Raw genomic sequence first — 22,365 nt, 5'->3', positions numbered from 1 at the left:
CAACTGACCTCATTTGCCTGAAATGCTCTGCATAACAAGGGGTTTTCTATATAGAAGTATGTCATTGATGTCAGCTAGGCCTGTATACCTTGTATATGTACTTGTAGAAAATAAAGATTATTATTATTATTATTATCATCATCTCAAATGATTCTAGCGAATTCCTCACTGCAATGTTTAAAGACTAGATCTCAAACCCATATGAGTGTGTAATTAACCAAATGACTTCATATTATATTCATGGAAAAACACTAAATTCACAATGGTCATACAGCACCTAAGGACTGGAAGGTAATCTGGCTTGATCCAAGGAAGGAGAAGGCATCTCTAATTCCTTAGGTCAAGAGCCATTCTTCAGTATCAGTGTATCTTCCCTCTTTGAAAGGAATTGTTTTTATTGTTAAAGGCCAAATTAATCAACAGTTTACAATACTTTCACTGAAGAAATTACAAGGGTTTGCATGCATATTATTATTACACTGAAATTTATTTTATTTTTTATTATCACACTGGCCGATTCCCACCAAGGCAGGGTGGCCTGAAAAAGAAAAACTTTCACCATCATTCACTCCATCATTGTCTTGCCAGAAGGGTGCTTTACATTACAGTTTTTAAACTGCAACATTAACACCCCTCCTTCAGAGTGCAGGCACTGTACTTCCCATCTCCAGGACTCAAGTCCGGCCTGCCGGTTTCCCTGAACCCCTTCATAAATGTTACTTTGCTCACACTCCAATAGGTCAAGTATTAAAAACCATTTGTCTCCATTCACTCCTATCAAACACGCTCACGCATGCCTGCTGGAAGTCCAAGCCCCTCGCACACAAAACCTCATCAATTCTATGATTCACCTCATCTTTTATAGACCCATCCGCTGACACATCCACTCCCAAATATCTGAATACATTCACCTCCTCCATACTCTCTCCTTCCAATCTGATATCCAATCTTTCATCACCTAATCTTTTTGTTATCCTCATAACCTTACTCTTTCCTGTATTCACTTTTAATTTTCTTCTTTTGCATACCCTACCAAATTCATCCACCAATCTCTGCAACTTCTCTTCAGAATCTCCCAAGAGCACAGTGTCATCAGCAAAGAGCAACTGTGACAACTCCCACTTTATGTGTGATTCTTTATCTTTTAACTCCACGCCTCTTGCCAAGACCCTCGCATTTACTTCTCTTACAACCCCATCTATAAATATATTAAACAACCACGGTGACATCACACATCCTTGTCTAAGGCCTACTTTTACTGGGAAATAATTTCCCTCTTTCCTACATACTCTAACTTAAGCCTCCCTATCCTCGTAAAAACTCTTCACTGCTTTCAGTAACCTGCCTCCTACACCATACACCTGCAACATCTGCCACATTGCCCCCCTATCCACCCTGTCATACACCTTTTCCAAATCCATAAATGCCACAAAGACCTCTTTAGCCTTATCCAAATACTGTTCACTTATGTGTTTCACTGTAAACACCTGGTCCACACACCCCCTACCTTCCTAAAGCCTCCTTGTTCATCTGCTATCCTATTCTCCATCTTACTCTTAATTCTTTCAATAATAACTCTACCATACACTTTACCAGGTATACTCAACAAACTTATCCCCCTATAATTTTTGCACTCTCTTTTGTCCCCTTTGCCTTTATACAAAGGAACTATGCATGCTCTCTGCCAATCCATAGGTACCTTACCTTCTTCCATACATTTATTAAATAATTGCACCAACCACTCCAAAACTATATCCCCACCTGCTTTTAACATTTCTATCTTTATCCCATCAATCCCGGCTGCCTTACCCCCTTTCATTTTACCTACTGCCTCACGAACTTCTCCCACACTCACAACTGGCTCTTCCTCACTCCTACAAGATGTTATTCCTCCTTGCCCTATACACGAAATCACAGCTTCCCTATCTTCATCAACATTTAACAATTCCTCAAAATATTCCCTCCATCTTCCCAATACCTCTAACTCTCCACTTAATAACTCTCCTCTCCTATTTTTAACTGACAAATCCATTTGTTCACTAGGCTTCCTTAACTTGTTAATCTCACTCCAAAACTTTTTCTTATTTTCAACAAAATTTGTTGATAACATCTCACCCACTCTCTCATTTGCTCTCTTTTTACATTGCTTCACCACTCTCTTAACCTCTCTCTTTTTCTCCATATACTCTTGCCTCCTTGCATCACTTCTACTTTGTAAAAACTTCTCATATGCTAACTTTTTCTCCCTTACTACTCTCTTTACATCATCATTCCACCAATCGCTCCTCTTCCCTCCCGCACCCACCTTCCTGTAACCACAAACTTCTGCTGAACACTCCAACACTACATTTTTAAACCTACCCCATACCTCTTCGACCCCATTGCCTATGCTCTCATTAGCCCATCTATCCTCCAATAGCTGTTTATATCTTACCCTAACTGCCTCCTCTTTTAGTTTATAAACCTTCACTTCTCTCTTCCTTGATGCTTCTATTCTCCTTGTATCCCATCTACCTTTTACTCTCAGTGTAGCTACAACTAGAAAGTGATCTGATATATCTGTGGCCCCTCTATTTCTTAAAATATGTATTACCTATAACTAAACCCCTTTCTATACAAAGCTCAATCAAAGGGCTCCCATTTTCATTTACACCTGGCACCCCAAACTTACCTACCACACCCTCTCTAAAAGTTTCTCCTACTTTAGCATTCAGGTCCCCTACCACAATTACTCTCTCACTTGGTTCAAAGGCTCCTATACATTCACTTAACATCTCCCAAAATCTCTCTCTCTCCTCTACATTCCTCTCTTCTCCAGGTGCATACACGCTTATTATGACCCACTTTTCGCATCCAACCTTTACTTTAATCCACATAATTCTTGAATTTACACATTCATATTCCCTTTTCTCCTTCCATAACTGATCCTTCAACATTACTGCTACCCCTTCCTTTGCTCTAACTCTCTCAGATACTCCAGATTTAATCCCATTTATTTCCCCCCACCGAAACTCCCCTACCCCCTTCAGCTTTGTTTCGCTTAGGGCCAGGACATCCAACTTCTTTTCATTCATAACATCAGCAATCATCTGTTTCTTGTCATCCGCACTACATCCACGCACATTCAAGCATCCCAGTTTTATAAAGTTTTTCTTCTTCTCTTTTTTAGTAAATGTCTACAGGAGAAGGGGTTACTAGCCCATTGCTCCCGGCATTTTAGTCACCTCATACGACACGTATGGCTTACGGAGGAAAGATTCTTTTCCACTTCCCCATGGACAATAGAAGAAATAAAGAAGAACAAGAGCTATTTAGAAAAAGGAGAAAAACCTAGATGTATGTATATATATATGCATGTGTGTGTCTGTGAAGTGTGACCAAAGTGCAAGTAGGAGTAGCAAGATATCCCTGTTATCTAGCGTGTTTATGAGACAGAAAAAGAAACCAGCAATCCTACCATCATGCAAAACAGTTACAGGTTTCTGTTTCACAGTCATCTGGCAGGATGGTAGTACTTCCCTGGGTGGTTGCTGTCTATGAACCTACTACCTACACTGAAAGTGAGCACTAAAGGAAGGGAAGAGTATGTTCACTTTCTTAGATCTTTAACTCTTCACCAGCTTCAAGACACCTTTCCCTTGAAGAGTAAATAAGCCCAGCTCTCTACAGTACAGTATTTAGTTTCTACTAATTTAATGTTTATTCGATACCTTCTCTTTCTTTCCAAGCCTTTTTCATACTTTCTCGTTTCAGTGATTTTTTGAGTGCTTTGGAATTTTTTACATCCTGGATTCTCTTGTGCTGAGCTTCTACACTCATTTCTCCATTAAAATGAATATCCAATTTGTTGATCATCAGCTGACGAGCCCTCACTCGATTTCTTTGCAAACTTCGCTGTTCGTGGCACTTAACAACAAAACCTGAAACAATTAATCACTTATTCATAACACCTCTTCAATATTTAACATGGTCTTAATGTAATATATTATTAGTCAAGGAAAATGCTAAGCCTGAATGGGGTCACTCAGGACTGTGACAGGGGTGAGAGAGTTAAAAAAAAAGAGAGGGGTAAAGGCATAAAAGATAGAACCTTAGAAGAGAAGAAAGGAGAGGACAGGTGATATAGCAAATTGGTATCAAGTGAGGAACCAAGAGAATCTGTATTAAAAGCAAGACCATCAGAGAAGGGTAGACATGAACTTAATGAGTACTGTATTCTCTAAAGGAGAATGCTAACTTCATTTCAGATGCCTTCTTCAATGCCCTGACATACTTACTTCCCCTGTCCTTTTTACTTATTCTCACCTTTGTTGCAGACTCTTGATTTTCTTAATAATACTGGTTTACTATATAAAATATGATCATCATGCTTTCAGGTAAAGTCCTCCACTCAACATTTCCTACTCTTTCCCCATCCCCACCATCCTTTTGACTTCCATGAAAAGGGAAGGCCTTGAAGGAAATGGAGCTACCCTTCCATTCCTTACACTGACTCTAATTACCCACAGGTGGTACATGAATCCTACAAGAACAGCACTTCTCTGTGAATATAATAATAACACTTTACTAATACTGTATGTGCAATAAGTTAATACAGTTGAAAATCAGATGAAAACTCTAGAACTGCAGACACATTCATCATTTTCAAAACTGCAGTTAGAAAACATCTTATCTCCCTGATACACCCCGTCAACTAACTACATGAAAACTACCTGGTGGTTCACGCTTACACTCACTCACAAACTGACTATAAACAAATACGAATCTTAATCTTAAAATAATGAATCCTAACTAGTCATAAGTTTGCCTATGATACTCCAATATAGACACTCTATATTGTGCCAAAACAAAAGCATTCACATTGCTAAACTCACAAACTATAATATAGTCACTTAGCCTTAATACCATAATCTGTAATAATTAAAGTTAAGAATTAATTTAAGTCTGCCCGAAATGCCTAGCCATGCTAGGCGTCCTAGTGGCCCCCTCTGTAATTAGTATTTTAAAACATGTAAACCACACAATATCCAAAATCTGTAAACCTCGCATTGTAATCCTTATAGAGAATAAACTTGATTGATTGATTGATGACAAGGTTCTTGAAAATGGCATGTAATAAACAATGCCTGTAAAATGAACTGAAGAACATATACAAAAATAGGGTTATGTTAAATACACTCCTTCCCCCCCCCCTAAAAAAAAAAGCAAACAAATTTTTTTTAGTTTCAAAATTATAAAAAAAAGATAATGTATTTGTAGGTTGATGTGGTGATATGCATCAGTCAAAGATCCTGCAACCATATCTCTGCTAGCAGACAGAGGTGCCTTATTATTTGGTTGTCCTACTCATTGCAACTGTATGGGAGTTATAAAGGAGGGGTTAGAGTAGTTGGGGTGTACATAGGAGGGGTTATAGCGGTTAAGGTGAGCAGCTTCAGTGTGGGGGGACCGTATAGTGGGGATTGGAGGGCTACAGTTATGAAGGCTGAGGATGCTGGCCCCTCAAGGAAGGTTCCTTGATGTTGGTGAGGGGGCTCTTGATTTAGGGAATTGGATCTGTGCTCCAGTTCCCCGAATTAAGCCTGAATGCCTTCCACATCCCCCCCCCCCAGGTGCTGTATAATCCTCCGGGTTTAGCGCTTCCCCTTGATTATAATAATAATAATGAGGATGCTGGGTGGCAGACGGGTGGGGCGGTGGGGGTGGAAGCAATGAGGCACTGTGATTGTGACCATGTGGGTGGCAGAGTCAGTGGCCCAGTGTGGGTGTGGTGGGCTGGTGTGTGGTTGAGTGGGCAGTAATAAGTGTGGTGGGTGGCTATGTGATTAGGTGTGTGGGCTGTAAAAACCTGGGTAAGGTGTGAGTTTGAAGCTGTAGGGAAGTGGTGTGAGTGAAAGCATGGGTAAGATGTAGGAGTGGAGTCATGTGGGCTCAAAGCTGTGGGGAAGGGGCAAGTGAAAGCAAAACAAACTTTACTTCTGTAAAGTGGAGTACAGTATATTATACAACTGGGTGATTAACATATGTATATAACTACTTTACAGAAACCCCTTGGTGTGGAAAGAGTTTCAGGCAGCCTTAAAACTAAATTATCATTACAAGTATATGAGAGTAAGAATACAGCCTCTCCTCACTTACCGATGTACTCGTTTACCGACGACTCAGACTTATGATGGGCTCTCTGACCAGTGCATACCCAAATAATGTATATTAGAGCTGATTTTCCTCTATTATGTTTATTACAATATACAGTACACTACTATATAAACATTTTAAAATATACTGAAAATGTTATAAATATGTAGTGCAAAGGTGACATTAAAAAATATAAAAGATGGTTGACACAAACCTACTACCATTATAGCATGCTCCTTGCTTAGCGACAAATTTATTTACAGACATGGTCTTAGGAACAGAACTCTGTTGTTAAGTGAGGAGAGGCTGTAAAAAAAGTTTTTAAAATATTGGAGGCATTTAGTAATTCAATCAAAAATTATAATTAGTGATAAATTAGGAATGAAGCTAAGAACATGAGATGAAGGAATGATAGACAAGGACAGGGATAGTACAGGTTGAAGGAATTGTTTTGCATAATTATTGTTAGGATCATGTTAGGATAAGGAGTTTATTAACAGAAGCTTTGAAGCAGCTAGCAGAGAGAGACTGAGAGTTTCAGATTTTAGACCCTTTTATACATACTGAACTTTTGCAAAGATTAAGCCAGACACAGGGAATATCATAGAGATTTTAGCGTGTAGTATTATGCCTATGGGTTCTGTTGCAACTATCAAAAGTTGCAGGGCAGGACTGATATTAGAATTTTTTGCCCTGTGTAATATGAATAGTAGTATAAGTGAACTTTTTGTATATTAAGTAGGTTTAGATTTCTGAAGAGTAGGGGAGTGTGTTGTTTAGTAATAGACTGGGTGCACAGTCATATGCTGTTTTTTGTTGTTATTACTGCCCTAAGATGATTTGCTGCGGAGGATTCTCAGGCACAAATAGCATAGGTGAGGTAGGGATAGATTAGAGAGTACTGTAGTATTATATAATTAGTGCTGTGTGAGGTACATAGTAATGTATCTTGGAGAGGATGCCAACTGATATGCATACTTTTTTGTAATCATAATGTTTAATTGGACATTTGTTACTCTGTTCCCAAACATCATGTAGAAAGTTTTAGCAATGTTAAACATGAATTTATTGGTAGATGTCTAGGTTGATATCTTTAAGAGTTCTCCTTTAATAGTGTTGCTGAGGGAATTCAGATTAAGGTGGGAGATGACAAAAGCTGTGTCATCTGCAAAGAGAACAGGTCTAAGGTGCTGAGATACATTTAAAAGGTTACTGATGTATATAAGGAAAAGCAGACCTAATATATATGAGGAACAGCAGACCTGATGTATATAAGGAAAAACAGACCTGATGTATATGAGGAAAAACAGACTGATTTTTTTTTTTTTTTCAACAAGTCGGCCGTCTCCCATCGAGGCAGGGTGACCCAAAAAGACAAAAAAAATCCCCAAAAAGAAAATACTTTCATCATCATTCAACACTTTCACCTCACTTACATATAATCACTGTTTTTGCAGAGGTGCCCAGAATACAACAGCTTAGAAGTATATACGTATAAAAATACACAATATATCCCTCCAAACTGCCAATATCCCTAACCCCTCCTTTAGAGTGCAGGCACTGTACTTCCCATTTCCAGGACTCAAGTCCGGTTATATAAAATAACTGATTTCCCTGAATCCCTTCACTAAATATTATCCTGCTCACACTCCAACAGCTCGTCAGGTCCCGAATACCATTCGTCTCCATTCACTCCTATCTAACACGCTCATGCACGCTTGCTGGAAGTCCAAATCCCTCGCCCACAACACCTCCTTTACCCCCTCCCTCCAACCTTTTCGAGGACGACCCCTACCCCGCCTTCCTTTCCCTACAGATTTATACGCTCTCCATGTCATTCTACTTTGATCCATTCTCTCTAAATGACCAAACCACCTCAACAAACCCTCTTCAGCCCTCTAATACTTTTATTAACTCCACACCTTCTCCTAAGTTCCACACTCCGAATTTTCTGCATAATATTTACACCACACATTTCCTTTAGACAGGACATCTCCACTGCCTCCAACCACCTCCTCGCTGCAGCATTTACAACCCAAGCTTCACACCCATATAAGAGTGTTGGTACTATTATACTTTCATACATTCCCATCTTTGCCTCCATAGATAACATTTCTTGCCTCCACATATACCTCAATGCACCACTCACCTTTTTTCCTTCATCAATTCTATGATTAACCTCATCCTTCATAAATCCATCCACTGACACGTCAACTCCCAAATATCTGAAAACATTCACTTCTTCCATACGCCTCCTCCCCAATTTGATATCCAATTTTTCTTTATTTAAATCATTTGATACCCTCATCACCTTACTCTTTTCTATGTTCACTTTCAACTTTCTACCTTTACACACACTCCCAAATTCGTCCACTAACCTTTGTAATTTTTCTTTAGAATCTCCCATAAGTACAGTATCATCAGCAAAAACTGTGTCACTTCCCATTTTGTATTTAATTCCCCATAATTTAATCCCACCCCTCTCCTGAACACCCTAGCATTTACTTCTTTTACAACCCCATCTATAAATATATAAACAACCATGGTGACATTACACATCCCTGTCTAAGATCTACTTTTACCGGGAAGTATTCTCCCTCTCTTCTACACACCCTAACCTGAGCCTCACTATCCTCATAAAAACTCTTTACAGCATTTAATAACTTACCACCTATTCCATATACTTGCAACATCTGCCACATTGCTCCTCTATCCACTCTATCATATGCCTTTTCTAAATCCATAAATGCAATAAAAACTTCCCTACCTTTACCTAAATACTGTTCACATATATGCTTCAATGTAAACACTTGATCTACACATCCTCTACCCACTCTGAAACCTCCTTGCTCATCCGCAATCCTAAATTCTGTCTTACCTATAATTCTTTCAATTATAACCCTACCGTAACCCTTCCCTTTATATAAAGGGAATATAAACGCTCTCCGCCAATCCCTAGGTACCTTCCCCTCTTTCATACATTTATTAAACAAAAATACCAACCACTCCAACACTATGTCTCCCCCTGCTTTTAACATTTCTGTCATGATCCCGTCAGTTCCAGCTGCTTTACTCCCTTTCATTCTACGTAATGCCTCACGCACCTCCCCCACACTCACATCCTACTCTTCTTCACTCCTAAAAGATGGTATACCTCCCTGGCCAGTGCATGAAATTACCGCCTCCCTTTCTTCATCGACATTTAAAAGTTCCTCAAAATATTCTCGCCATCTACCCAATACCTCCATCTCCCCATCTACTAACTCCCCTACTCTGTTTTTAACTGACAAATTCATTCATTCCCTAGGCTTTCTTAACTTGTTTAACTCACTCCAAAATTTTTTCTTATTTTCATTAAAATTTCTTGACAGTGCCTCTCCCACTCTATCATCTGCTCTCCTTCTGCACTCTCTCACCACTCTCTTCACCTTTCTTTTACTCTCCATATACTCTACTCTTCTTATAACACTTCTGGTTTGTAAATACCTCTCGTAAGCTAACTTTTTCTCTTTTATCACACCCTTTACTTCATCATTCCACCCATCACTCCTCTTTCCTCCTGCCCCCCACCCTCCTATAACCATAAACTTCTGCCCCACATTCTAATACTGCATTTTTAAAACTATTCCAACCCTCTTCAACCTCCCCCTAATGTAGTATATGAGGAAAAGCAGACCTGTCACTGTAGGTGCCCTGCAGGATGCCTATGATGACAAGTTTTATTTGTTTATATAAAAGAAAATGGGACAAGAAACTAAAAATTATAGGGAAATAAGCTTGTTGAGTATACCCAGTAAACTGTATGGTAAAATTATATATGCATTACTAAAAGAATTAGGGGTAAGACAGACAGTAGGATTGCTGAGGAACATGAAGGTTTTAGGAAGAGTTTGGGGATGTGCAGACCCAGCATCTACATTGGAGCACATAAGGGAATAATACTTAGTAAAAGGTGAGGAACTATTTGTTGCATTTATGGATTTAGAAAAGACATATGACAGGGTGTACAGGCTAACAATGTGACAAGTGTATGAAATAGGAAGTGGGCTATTAAAAGCAGTAAAGAGTTTTTATGCAGACAGTGTGGCTCAAGTCAGAGTATGCAGGAGATAGATCATTTTCCAGTAAAAGTAGGTCTTAGGCAGGGATGTGTGATGTCACAATGGTTGTTCAACATATTTATAAATGTGGTTGTAAAAGAAGTGAATGTTAGTGTGTTGGGGAAAGGTGTGGGATTAAGAGATTAAAAAATCTGACATAAAGTCAGAGTTGTCACACTTGCTCTTTGCAGAAGACAGTGCTTGTGGGAGATTCTAAAGAGAAATTCCCAAGGCTGATGGAAGAATTTTGGAGGGTATGTAAAAGAAGGAAATTAAAAGTACACATAGAAAAAAGCAAGATAATGAGAGTAATAAAAAGTATAGGCAGTGAAAGATTATATGTCAGAATGAAGTGAAGGTGTATTGAGCAAGTGAATGTATTCAGATATTTGGAGTGGTTATATCAGCAGACTAAGAAAAAATGGGAGGCAGCATGTCGAGGCTTCTGTGGAAAACACTTTATCTATGGAGATTAAAGGATATGTACCACTGGAGGTAGTGGAGATGCCATGCTGGAGAGAAATATGTGTGATGTGAATATTATGCACAGAGTTCAATGTGTAGAAATTAGTAGTGGAATTACTAAAGGTATTATTCCAAAGGCTGAGAAAGGGTTGTTGAAGTGATGTACGCATTCAGAGAAGATAAAGCAGAAAAAGATGTCCAAGAGGGTGTATAAATAAAGGGTGGAAGGAAAAAGGGTACAAGTCATCACAGGAAGGGCTGAAGAGAGAGGGGGTTAAGGAGGTTTTGAGTGTTAGGCTCTTGAGAATTCAGCAAACTAGAGTGAACATATTAGAGTAGCGTGAATAGAGAACTTCATACAGAGAAATGTATTTACAAGGTAATATAAATTCTCTAACTGATGAAACACTCCACCATCAGCTTCTGGGTATCTATCTTTTTACTTCACACCAAAAGTTTTCACTACCACCATCAAAGACCCTCTTTCTTTTGCCTCCACACAACACAGCTAAGGGTGGCCCCAGTCTCTGGTTCCAGCCCTTTCTAACTTCTCTTCATTCTCCTATTTCCTCGAATTACACATGGTCAACAAGAGGTCAATGACCTTTCTGTAACCCAAACTGATTAATGTGGGTGATCTCATAATAAGGTCTAGAAAAGTATTGATTCTTGTTTACATCATCAAAAGATCTTAGGTCAGCAAGTCCCAACACTCAACTGAAAGAGGCATTTATCACAAGAGGGTTGGTGAGTGTTTCGATGGATGAATGTGAGAGGATGGTAGGTGTGCAAATGAATGTGAGAGGGTGGGTGGGAGGGTGTGCAGGTGAGTGAGAGGGTGGGTTGGTGTGAGGGTAAATGTGAGAGGGGTGAACGTAAGAGGGTGGGTGGGTGTGAGAAGTGAGCAGGTGTGAGTGCACTGTGGTGCACGAAAGTTGGGAAACAGATAAAGGGTGCTGTGCCTCAGATGCAGAATGAACATACTGACAGGAACTTTTCCCCTGGATTCCCACACGCACCCACCCACCTCCCTGCCTTGCAAACATTAACTCTCCACCCAATCTCTCCTGTTACCCAAGCACTGACACAAAGTAAATAATAAATCTACAGTACAGATCTTCGATAATTTTTATACAAAAAGGGGGGACTCTCTATACATGCAGAGAGAGAGGCAGTGAATCAGTGAGGGATGGAGAGGCAGGGAGGGAGGCAGTGAAGGCACACAGCCACTGGTCTGGGCATCCCTTCTTGGCTCTCAGCCAACACCCCCATCCTTTCCTTCCCTGTCTGCCAGGGCTGGGGCCTCCCTCATTGGCTCAGGGGCTATCCACCTACCCACCTAACAATCAGTCATGAGCTAACACAACACAAATAATAAATCTATAGTTCTTCATACATGCAAACAAAGTGCATACACAAAGTACAAATGCACTGATACAAAATCAACCACCCACCCACCCTCCTGTACCCTACCCCACTTGACAACCCCTCACAGCTAACACAATGTCAATGATGTCTATAGTTCTTCACCATTCTTTACCAAATAAATGTAAGCTCTTTATACATGCATGCAAAGTACATACACAAAGTATGAATGTATTTGGTAAAAAATTAACAAAGATAAAAAAGTTTTACAAATCATCATTAATACACGAACAACATCTGGAATTACAGTTTTTTTCCATTTTGTCCAATGTTTCCAATGTTTGTCCGGATAGTTTTTTCTTCAAAATTGTTGAAATTCGTTAATGAGAGGTTTTAATGTATTTTATTATTTCAGCTGATGAACAAATAAAAATGAAATGTTTGTCTTTTTTCAGTGTCATGAAACATAACCTAATTTTTTCTATAAGTTCTTTCTATAAGTTCTTTTCTATAAGTTCTTCACATAGCAATTTCACATCCAGCTCCATTTTCAGGAACAACTCACACAAAAGGTGGTGATCCACTATACTGTGTATAAACATGCTTAAACCAAAATTTAATATCTCACCTGTAGGTATGTGTTTGATCACACAAGCACTTGATGTCTTATTAACGGACTGTCCACCTGGTCCACTCCCTCTCACAAAGCTTTCTTCCAAATCTTCTTCATTCAGTATTGGTACTCTTGATTTATCTATGTTCTTACCGAGACAGAATATGCTCGTATGCATTCTTTGTAATGGATACGTTTTATTTACAGTTAAAGAAAGGTAAGGGTTCACAGTTAACCTATGAAATGATCTTTGAGCATGATTAATTTTAGTATCATAAACAAAACCTTTTCCATTACTTAAATTATGTTTCATCATAAAATTACAAAGATTGCTAATACTTAAGTTTGCAATTTTGCAATTATGTATTCTCAACTGAAAATTTGTGGACTGTAGCCAAAACTTTATCCAATGCTGGTTATTTTTGCCCATACACTGAAGCAACATTTTTGCATCTGAAAAAAAAAATCAAACTACATAATAATGTCACTGGACCTCCTATTTATTACACACATTATACAGAAGATATGAGAGTATGACAGACTTTGAAGGGCTTCTGGATTTTCTAGACAAACACGTTTTTGTATATATATCTGTACAAAATAAAACAAAAGTTTATTTCTTTGCAAAGGTTACAATGTGTTTACATTTCATAATTTGATTGGTACAAAGAAAACCACTATCATGCTGGGGCATTTTGGGCAGACTTAACCTAATACTTAAAGACTACTTAAGTTTAAAAATGTAAAGAGTGGTAAATTTCTAATATTCAACATTTTACTCTATTATTAATATGAGGCAGTACAATTTATGATACAAACATACATTTTTAGGTATGTAATAATGATTTAATAGATAGGTACTGTATACAAAAAAAAATAATAATACTGTACTTGTAAATATCCCAGTGATACATGCAAGCTGTGGATAAAGACAGTGATGTACCGTTCAGGACATTCATTATATGAAACATTTCACTATGTGTGGCTTCATCAGCTCTAATACAGAGGAAGGTCAAACAGGGTGTTATGAAGTGGATGAAACAGGTGGCCAGTAGTGAGAGAGAGAGAGGCGAGGCTACAATTTGACTCACCTCCTGCCTCGCCTCACCCTCTCCATTATATAACATGCTGTTTTAGTTTACTCTGCATTAGGACTGACGAAGCCACTCATGGCAAAATGTTTTGAATAATAATTATTATTATAATCAAAAAGATTTGAATAATAATAATAATATCTTTATTTCTACATATACAAGGTATACAGACCATAGCTGACATCAGTGATATACTACTATATAGAAAGCCACTTGTCATGCAGAGTATTTCAGGCAAATTAGGTCAGTTTTGTCCGAGGATGCGACCCACACCAGTCCACTAACACCCAGGTACCCATTTTACTGATGGGTGAACCTAGACATCCGGTGTAAGGATACATGCCCAATGTTTCTACCCTCACCGGGAATCAAACTCAGACACTCACTGTGTGAAGTGAGAGCTTTAACCACCAGGCACATATTCATATTCATATAGTTTATTTGGACATGATACATAGTTGTACAAGGAATTATAGTAGTTGGGTGTACAAGACAAAAGCCCCTTGTATGCAGACCATTATGGGTAGGCTTAAAATACACTTTATCCAGTCTTTCCTTACGCAGGTCTTAAGTCATATGATGACCCGCCACTGTACCTTCTAGTCATTTGACTGAGGCCTTCTACTGGCTTATCCGTGCACGCCTTTTAAAACTAATTTTAATTCTGAGACTGAACGTGTCCCCTCAATATGTAAACTGAGGACGCTACCAGCTGAGCCACGGGAGGCCCCCTCATGGAAGGTTCCTTGATGTTGGTGAGGGGCTCTTGATTTAGGGAATTGAATCTGTGCTCCAGTTCCCCGAATTAAGCCTGAATGCCTTCCACATCCCCCCCTGGGCGCTGTATAATCCTACAGGTTTAGCGCTTCCCCCTTGATAATAATAATAATGAGCCACGGGACACCTACCGTGTTCATATTGTGATAGTGACCCTCTCTGTAATTAGTTTATATAATATATCAACTACAAAATATCCTATAATATGTAAACCGCACATTGTAATCTTTATAGAGAATAAACTTGATTTGATTTGATATTCAGCAGTTTGAGCAGTTACTCACACTCAGTACTAAGTAATAACTGGCTGCGCCAGTCTACCTCAAAGTAACAATTTGCACAAGAAATATTTATTCCGTGGTGTACACGGGTTGTATTGTAAAATGTAAACTAACGATATGTTGTTGTTGGGGTTTATAGTGGCACTGACAGCCAACACCGTTGAACTAACGAGTTGTTGTTGTTGGGGTTTATAGTGGCACTGACAGCTTACGGTGTATTGAGCCCCGCTTTCCTGTGTCCTGAAATGAAACCTCAACCAAAGTAATAAATAATATAAATAATACTATATTTCTATAAGTACATATACAAGGTATACAGGCCTAGCTGACATCCCTTCCTTCACGGGTTTGATTCCCAGCGAGGGTGAAAATATTGGACGTGTTTCCTTACTCCTGCTGTCCATGTTCACCCATCAGTAAAATGGGCACCTGGGTGTTAGTAGACTGGTGTGGGTCGCATCCTGGGAACAAAACTGACCTAATTTGCGGGAAATGCTCTGCAAAACAAGCGGCTTTCTGTATAGTAGTATATCATTGATGTCAGCTATGGTCTGTATACCTTGTACAACACTAGTGCGACATGAAGTCAAGATAACCCACCTCGAGGGCAAGATCCTCGACCTCGGAGAGAAGATTACGACATCTGGAAATACTAATTCAGGCAGTTCTCTACAAACAGCTATTGCCAGTCACACTGAACATGTAACATCTCTGAACACAAAAGTGGAAGAAGCAATCAAGGTCTGGAAAACCAACATAAATGCCTGTTTGAATGACTACCTTGTTTACCACAATGACAAAACTGAACAAAAAAAGCTATCTGACGCAGGTATCTGACGTTGTACAGGACAACGAAATTAAAGAAGCACATTTATTAGGAAAATAAAGTAGTAAGCATTGTATGACTTTAGCAGAAGCAGTGAATCATGCCAAGATAAAATCATTCCCATTTATAAATTTACTAAATGTAATATTGTTATGTGTTTTGTACTACCTCACTATTATAAATCTAATTAATCACTTCAGTTACCTAAGTTTTATATCAGTATGCAATAAGATATATTAAAATGTACTGGACCATAACCTGTGTTAATATAAAGTAAGAATTTGTCTGCCTAAAATGCCTAGTCAGTCTAGTGGCCTTTTTGTAATTAATATTTTATATGTAAACCACATTGTAATATTTGCAAGGAAATAAACATTTTATTTTTCATATCAGATTTCATTCATATGACATGAAAAAGGATCAAATTAAATAATCAATTATAGTTAAAAATGAAGTGTACATTAATGAATGTCTGACGAGACATCGTCAGAATCTTCTGTTCAGACTGACAAAACTTAAACGGAATAACAATGATAAATTCCAACAGTCCTTCACTGGAGATGGTAAAATTCTAGTGAGCAAAACAGATGTAGGTTGTTTATATACTATCACAACTGAACATAAACTCTCCAACTTCCTTAGAGATGCTGATCTTATGGAGAGTGATTAACCACTTCGTCCTTAACATTATTACCTGGAGTTTACCTGGAGAGAGTTCCGGGGGTCAACGCCCCCGCGGCCCGGTCTGTGACCAGGCCGCCTGGTGGATCAGAGCCTGATCAACCAGGCTGTTGCTGCTGGCTGCACGCAAACCAACGTACGAGCCACAGCCCGGCTGATCAGGAACTGACTTTAGGTGCTTGTCCAGTGCCAGCTTGAAGACTGCCAGGGGTCTGTTGGTAATCCCCCTTATGTATGCTGGGAGGCAGTTGAACAGTCTCGGGCCCCTGACACTTATTGTATGGTCTCTTAACGTGCTAGTGACACCCCTGCTTTTCATTGGGGGAATGGTGCATCGTCTGCCAAGTCTTTTGCTTTCGTTGTGAGTGATTTTCGTGTGCAAGTTCGGTACTAGTCCCTCTAGGATTTTCAAGGTGTATATAATCATGTATCTCTCCCGCCTGCGTTCCAGGGAATACAGGTTTAGGAACCTCAAGCGCTCCCAGTAATTGAGGTGTTTTATCTCCGTTATGCGCACCGTGAAAGTTCTCTGTACATTTTCTAGGTCAGCAATTTCACCTGCCTTGAAAGGTGCTGTTAGTGTGCAGCAATATTCCAGCCTAGATAGAACAAGTGACCTGAAGAGTGTCATCATGGGCTTGGCCTCCCTAGTTTTGAAGGTTCTCATTATCCATCCTGTCATTTTTCTAGCAGATGCGATTGATACAATGTTATGGTTCTTGAAGGTGAGATCCTCCGACATGATCACTCCCAGGTCTTTGACGTTGGTGTTTCGCTCTATTTTGTGGCCAGAATTTGTTTTGTACTCTGATGAAGATTTAATTTCCTCATGTTTACCATATCTGAGTAATTGAAATTTCTCATCGTTGAACTTCATATTGTTTTCTGCAGCCCACTGAAAGATTTGGTTGATGTCCGCCTGGAGCCTTGCAGTGTCTGCAATGGAAGACACTGTCATGCAGATTCGGGTGTCATCTGCAAAGGAAGACACGGTGCTGTGGCTGACATCCTTGTCTATGTCGGATATGAGGATGAGGAACAAGATGGGAGCGAGTACTGTGCCTTGTGGAACAGAGCTTTTCACCGTAGCTGCCTCGGACTTTACTCTGTTGACGACTACTCTCTGTGTTCTGTTAGTGAGGAAATTATAGATCCATCGACCGACTTTTCCTGTTATTCCTTTAGCACGCATTTTGTGCGCTATTATGCCATGGTCACACTTTTCGAAGGCTTTTGCAAAGTCTGTATATATTGCATCTGCATTCTTTTTGTCTTCTAGTGCATTTAGGACCTTGTCGTAGTGATCCAATAGTTGAGACAGACAGGAGCGACCTGTTCTAAACCCATGTTGCCCTGGGTTGTGTAACTGATGGGTTTCTAGATGGGTGGTGATCTTGCTTCTTAGGACCCTTTCAAAGATTTTTATGATATGGGATGTTAGTGCTATCGGTCTGTAGTTTTTTGCTGTTGCTTTACTGCCCCCTTTGTGGAGTGGGGCTATGTTTGTTGTTTTTAGTAACTGTGGGACGACCCCCGTGTCCATGCTCCCTCTCCATAGGATGGAAAAGGCTCGTAATAGGGGCTTCTTGCAGTTCTTGATGAACACGGAGTTCCATGAGTCTGGCCCTGGGGCAGAGTGCATGGGCATGTCATTTATCGCCTGTTCGAAGTCATTTGGCGTCAGGATAACATCGGATAGGCTTGTGTTAACCAAATTTTGTGGCTCTCTCATAAAACATTCATTTTGATCTTCGACTCTCAGTCTGGTTAGCGGCTTGCTAAAAACTGAGTCATATTGGGACTTGAGTAGCTCACTCATTTCCTTGCTGTCATCTGTGTAGGACCCATCTTGTTTAAGTAGGGGCCCAATACTGGACGTTGTTCTCGACTTTGATTTGGCATAGAAGAAGAAATACTTTGGGTTTCTTTCGATTTCATTTATGGCTTTTAGTTCTTCCCGCGATTCCTGACTCCTATAAGATTCCTTTAGCTTAAGTTCGATGCTTGCTGTTTCTCTGACCAGTGTCTCCCTACGCATTTCAGATATATTGACCTCTTTTAGCCGCTCTGTTATTCTTTTCCGTCGCCTGTAAAGGGAGCGCCTCTCTCTTTCTATTTTACATCTACTCCTCCTTTTTCTTAGAGGAATAAGCCTTGTGCATACATCGAGTGCCACCAAGTTAATCTGTTCTAGGCATAAGTTGGGGTCTGTGTTGCTTAGTATATCTTCCCAGCTTATATCGGTTAGGACTTGGTTTACTTGGTCCCACTTTATGTTTTTGTTATTGAAGTTGAATTTGGTGAATGCTCCCTCGTGACTAATCTCATTATGTCGGTCTGGGGCTCCACGCATACATGTCTGAACCTCAATTATGTTGTGATCTGAGTATATTGTTTTTGATATGGTAACATTTCTTATCAGATCATCATTGTTAGTGAAGATGAGGTCTAGTGTATTCTCCATTCTAGTAGGCTCTATTATTTGCTGGTTTAAATTGAATTTTGTGCAGAGATTTAAAAGCTCGTGTGAGTGTGAGTTTTCATCAGAGCTGCCTCCTGGTGTTATTACTGCAACAATATTATTTGCTATATTCCTCCATTTTAGGTGCCTTAAGTTGAAATCCCTCAGGAGCAAGATGTTGGGTGCAGGAGCTGGAAGATTTTCCAGACAGAGGTCAATTTTTAACAGCTGTTCCTGGAATTGCTGGGATGTTGCATCCGGAGGCTTGTAGACTACCACAATGACTAGGTTTTGGTTCTCGACCTTTACTGCTAAAACTTTCACTACATCATTTGAGGCATTAAGCAGTTCTGTGCAAACAAGTGACTCTGCAATGTACAGGCCAACCCCTCCCCCCTTTTGCCTGTTCACTCTGTCTCATCTGTATAGGTTGTAACCTGGGATCCATATTTCATTGTCCAAGTGATCCTTTATGTGGGTCTCAGTGAAAGCCACGAACATTGCCTTTGCCTCTGCAAGCAGTCCAATGATGAAAGGTATTTTGTTGTTTGTTGCTGGCTTTATTGTTATTATTATAATCAAGGGGGAAGCGCTAAACCCGGAGGATTATACAGCGCCTGGGGGGGATGTGGAAGGCATTCAGGCTTAATTCGGGGAACTGGAGCACAGATCCAATTCCCTAAATCAAGAGCCCCTCACCAACATCAAGGAACCTTCCTTGAGGGGTTGCTGGCTTTAGACCCTGTATATTTGCAAAGAAGAATGTCATTGGACTGGTGGTATTGTTGGTACTGGGGGGGGGGGGATTTTCATCAGTCCATACAAAGGAGAAACTTGAAGAACAGGAGGAGAATGAGGTAATCATTCCCTCAACCTTGAGTCGATGTGGTCAGTCCATTAATCTTGAATAGAATACGGCATATGAGCAGAGAAGCAGCTTATAAACCGTAGGCAGGAGAGGTGCAGCAGTCGTAGGTGGTGTCACATTTGTCCAATGTGGAAGTAGGTCATGCCCAAGGGTTAGGCACGCGATGAATTCCCAAGTATTAAGATCCCAAGAAGTTGCGGTGTCTGACAGGATTGTAGATGAATGGTTCAGAGAACCGACATGTTGTTAAATTAGGCACATGTGCAACTCTTGGGTATCTTTATTGAGGAAACGTTTCGCCACACAGTGGCTTTATCAGTCCATACAAAGGAGAAACTTGAAGAACAGGAGGAGAATGAGGTAATCAGTCCCTCAACCTTGAGTCGATGTGGTCAGTCCATCAATCTTGAATAGAATACGGCATATGAGCAGAGAATGGTTCTCTGAACCATTCATCTACAATCCTGTCAGGCACTGCAACTTCTTGGGATCTTAATACTTGGGAATTCTTTGCGTGCCTAACCCTTTGGCACGACCTACTTCCACATTGGACAAATGTGACACCACCTACGACTGCTGCACCTCTCCTGCCTACGGTTTATAAGCTGCTTCTCTGCTCATATGTCGTATTCTATTCAAGATTGATGGACTGACCACATCGACTCAAGGTTGAGGGACTGATTACCTCATTCTCCTCCTGTTCTTCAAGTTTCTCCTTTGTATGGACTGATGAAGCCACTGTGTGGTGAAACGTTTCCTCAATAAAGATACCCAAGAGTTGCACATGTGCCTAATTTAACAACATGTCGGTTCTCTGAACCATTCATCTACGATTTTTTTTCTTAATAATGTACACCTTGCTCAGAGTACATACATTCCTCAGAGAGAGATTAGGTCTAATAATAACGATTCCAAATGGGTTAACAGGAGGTTAAAGCATCTATTAGGGGAGAAAAGGGGAATTTATAATTATAGGCGCATCAGCAGTGGAGAGGTTAACCTTACTGACCAATATGTTCAGCTTAAAAGAGAAGTAAAAAAGGGGATTAGAAAGGCTAAACGTGACTATGAAATTAATGTTGCTAATGACTCAAAGACCAATCCAAAGGGGTTCTTCCAAGTGTATAGGACGAAGGTGAAGGAAAAAGTAGGACCTCTGAAAATTGGGAATGGACAGCTGACGGATAACGAACTGTAAATGTGTTTCTTATTTAATGACAATTTTTTTTGTCAGTTTTTACACAGGAAGACATAAATGAGGCTCCAGAAATTAACAATTATTCAGTTTCCGACGAATTCAAATAAACTAATGTTACTGTCACGAGGGACATGGTTATCAAATAGATAGACAGACTGAAGCAAAACAAGTCCCCGGGGCCCGACGAGTTCTTTTCCAGGGTACTTAAGGAATACAAGATGGAACTTAGTCAGCCATCAACGAGTGTGTCCATCCTTACTGGTGTTGTGCCAGAGTTGTGGAAGATGGCTAATGTGGTTCCTATATCAGGGGTAAGTCCGTTCCTTCAAATTACCGTCCAATAAGCCTGACATCTATAGTGGGCAAGTTATAAGAATCAATTTTAGCTGACATTATTAGAAGTCACCTCGAAGAGCATAATTTGATCAATGAATCTCAGCATGGGTTCATGAGAGGTCGTTCCTGCTTGACAAATTTACTGACGTTCTTCAATAGAACATTTGAGGCAGTAGACAGTGGTAAAGAATATGATACTGTTTATTTGGATTTTAGTAAAGCCTTCGATAGAGTACCTCACAAGAGACTCTTAAGAAAAGTGGCAGCTCATGGTATAGGAGGTAAAGTTCTAGCATGGATAGAGGCATGGCTTACCAATAGAAAGCAGAGAGTTTCCATTAATGGGGTCAAATCTGAATGGGTATTAGTCACTAGTGGCATTCAACAAGGATCAGTTTTAGGCCCTCTCTTGTTCATAATTTATATTAATGACCTTGAAGAAGGGATTACGAGTGACATAAGCAAATTTGCTGATGATACAAAGATAGGCCATATGATTCATTCTGAGGATAGCAATGAACTCCAGGAGGATTTGGACAAATTAATGTCTTGGCCTGAAAAATGGCAGATGAAGTTCAATGTGGATAAGTCCTTGGTAATGAAAATAACCCTCGAAGTTATAAACGTGGTGAAGTAGAGCTTGATCATACAGAATGTGAAAAAGACTTGGGAGTCATGGTAAGCAGAAATCTAAAGCCAAGACAGCAGTGCCTAAGTGTGCGCAAGAAGGCTAACAGATTACTTGGATTTATCTCAAGATTATTATTATAATCAAAAAGAAGTGCTAAGCCACAAGGACTATACAGCATTTTATCTCAAGAACTATAAGTAACAGAAGTCCATAAGTTATTTAACAGCTCTATACATCACTAGTGAGGCCTCATTTAGATTATGCTGCTCACTTTTGGTCTCCTTACTACAGGATGGATATGGACTCATTGGAGAACATACAAAGAAGAATGGCTAAAATGATTTACTGTGTAAGGAATCTCCCGTATGAATTTTATTATTATAATCAAGGGGAAGCGCTAAACCCGTAGGATTATACAGCGCCTGGGGGGGGAATGTGGAAGGCATTCAGGCTTAATTCGGGGAACTGGAGCACAGATCCAATTCCCTAAATCAAGAGCCCCTCACCAACATCAAGGAACCTTCCCTGAGGGGT

The 22,365-nt window shown here is 39.8% G+C and overlaps 1 protein-coding gene across 3 annotated transcripts; it reads right to left on the bottom strand.

Moving 5' to 3' along the window:
* Window positions 1-3,512: 3,512 nt before the first annotated feature.
* Window positions 3,513-15,025, bottom strand: LOC128698797 (peptide chain release factor 1). 3 transcript variants are annotated; one of them, XM_070089110.1, is made up of 3 exons: window positions 14,945-15,025; window positions 12,694-13,131; window positions 3,513-3,920 (listed from the first exon to the last, which is right to left on the bottom strand). In XM_070089110.1, the coding sequence occupies exons 2-3, from the start codon at window positions 13,121-13,123 to the stop codon at window positions 3,700-3,702; spliced, it is 651 nt and encodes a 216-aa protein (XP_069945211.1). In that variant the 5' UTR covers window positions 13,124-13,131; window positions 14,945-15,025; the 3' UTR covers window positions 3,513-3,699. The 3 variants fall into 3 exon arrangements, with proteins under 3 accessions (XP_069945211.1, XP_069945201.1, XP_053647205.1); XM_070089100.1 differs by having other exon boundaries at window positions 14,871-15,019; XM_053791230.2 differs by having other exon boundaries at window positions 14,834-15,017.
* Between the last annotated feature and the right edge of the window lie 7,340 nt (window positions 15,026-22,365).

This window comes from Cherax quadricarinatus, chromosome 2, assembly GCF_038502225.1.
Source record: "Cherax quadricarinatus isolate ZL_2023a chromosome 2, ASM3850222v1, whole genome shotgun sequence".
NCBI lineage: Eukaryota > Metazoa > Arthropoda > Malacostraca > Decapoda > Parastacidae > Cherax > Cherax quadricarinatus.
The sequence above is the reverse complement of the archived record's forward strand: the minus strand, read 5'-3'. Positions and strand labels throughout refer to the sequence as shown.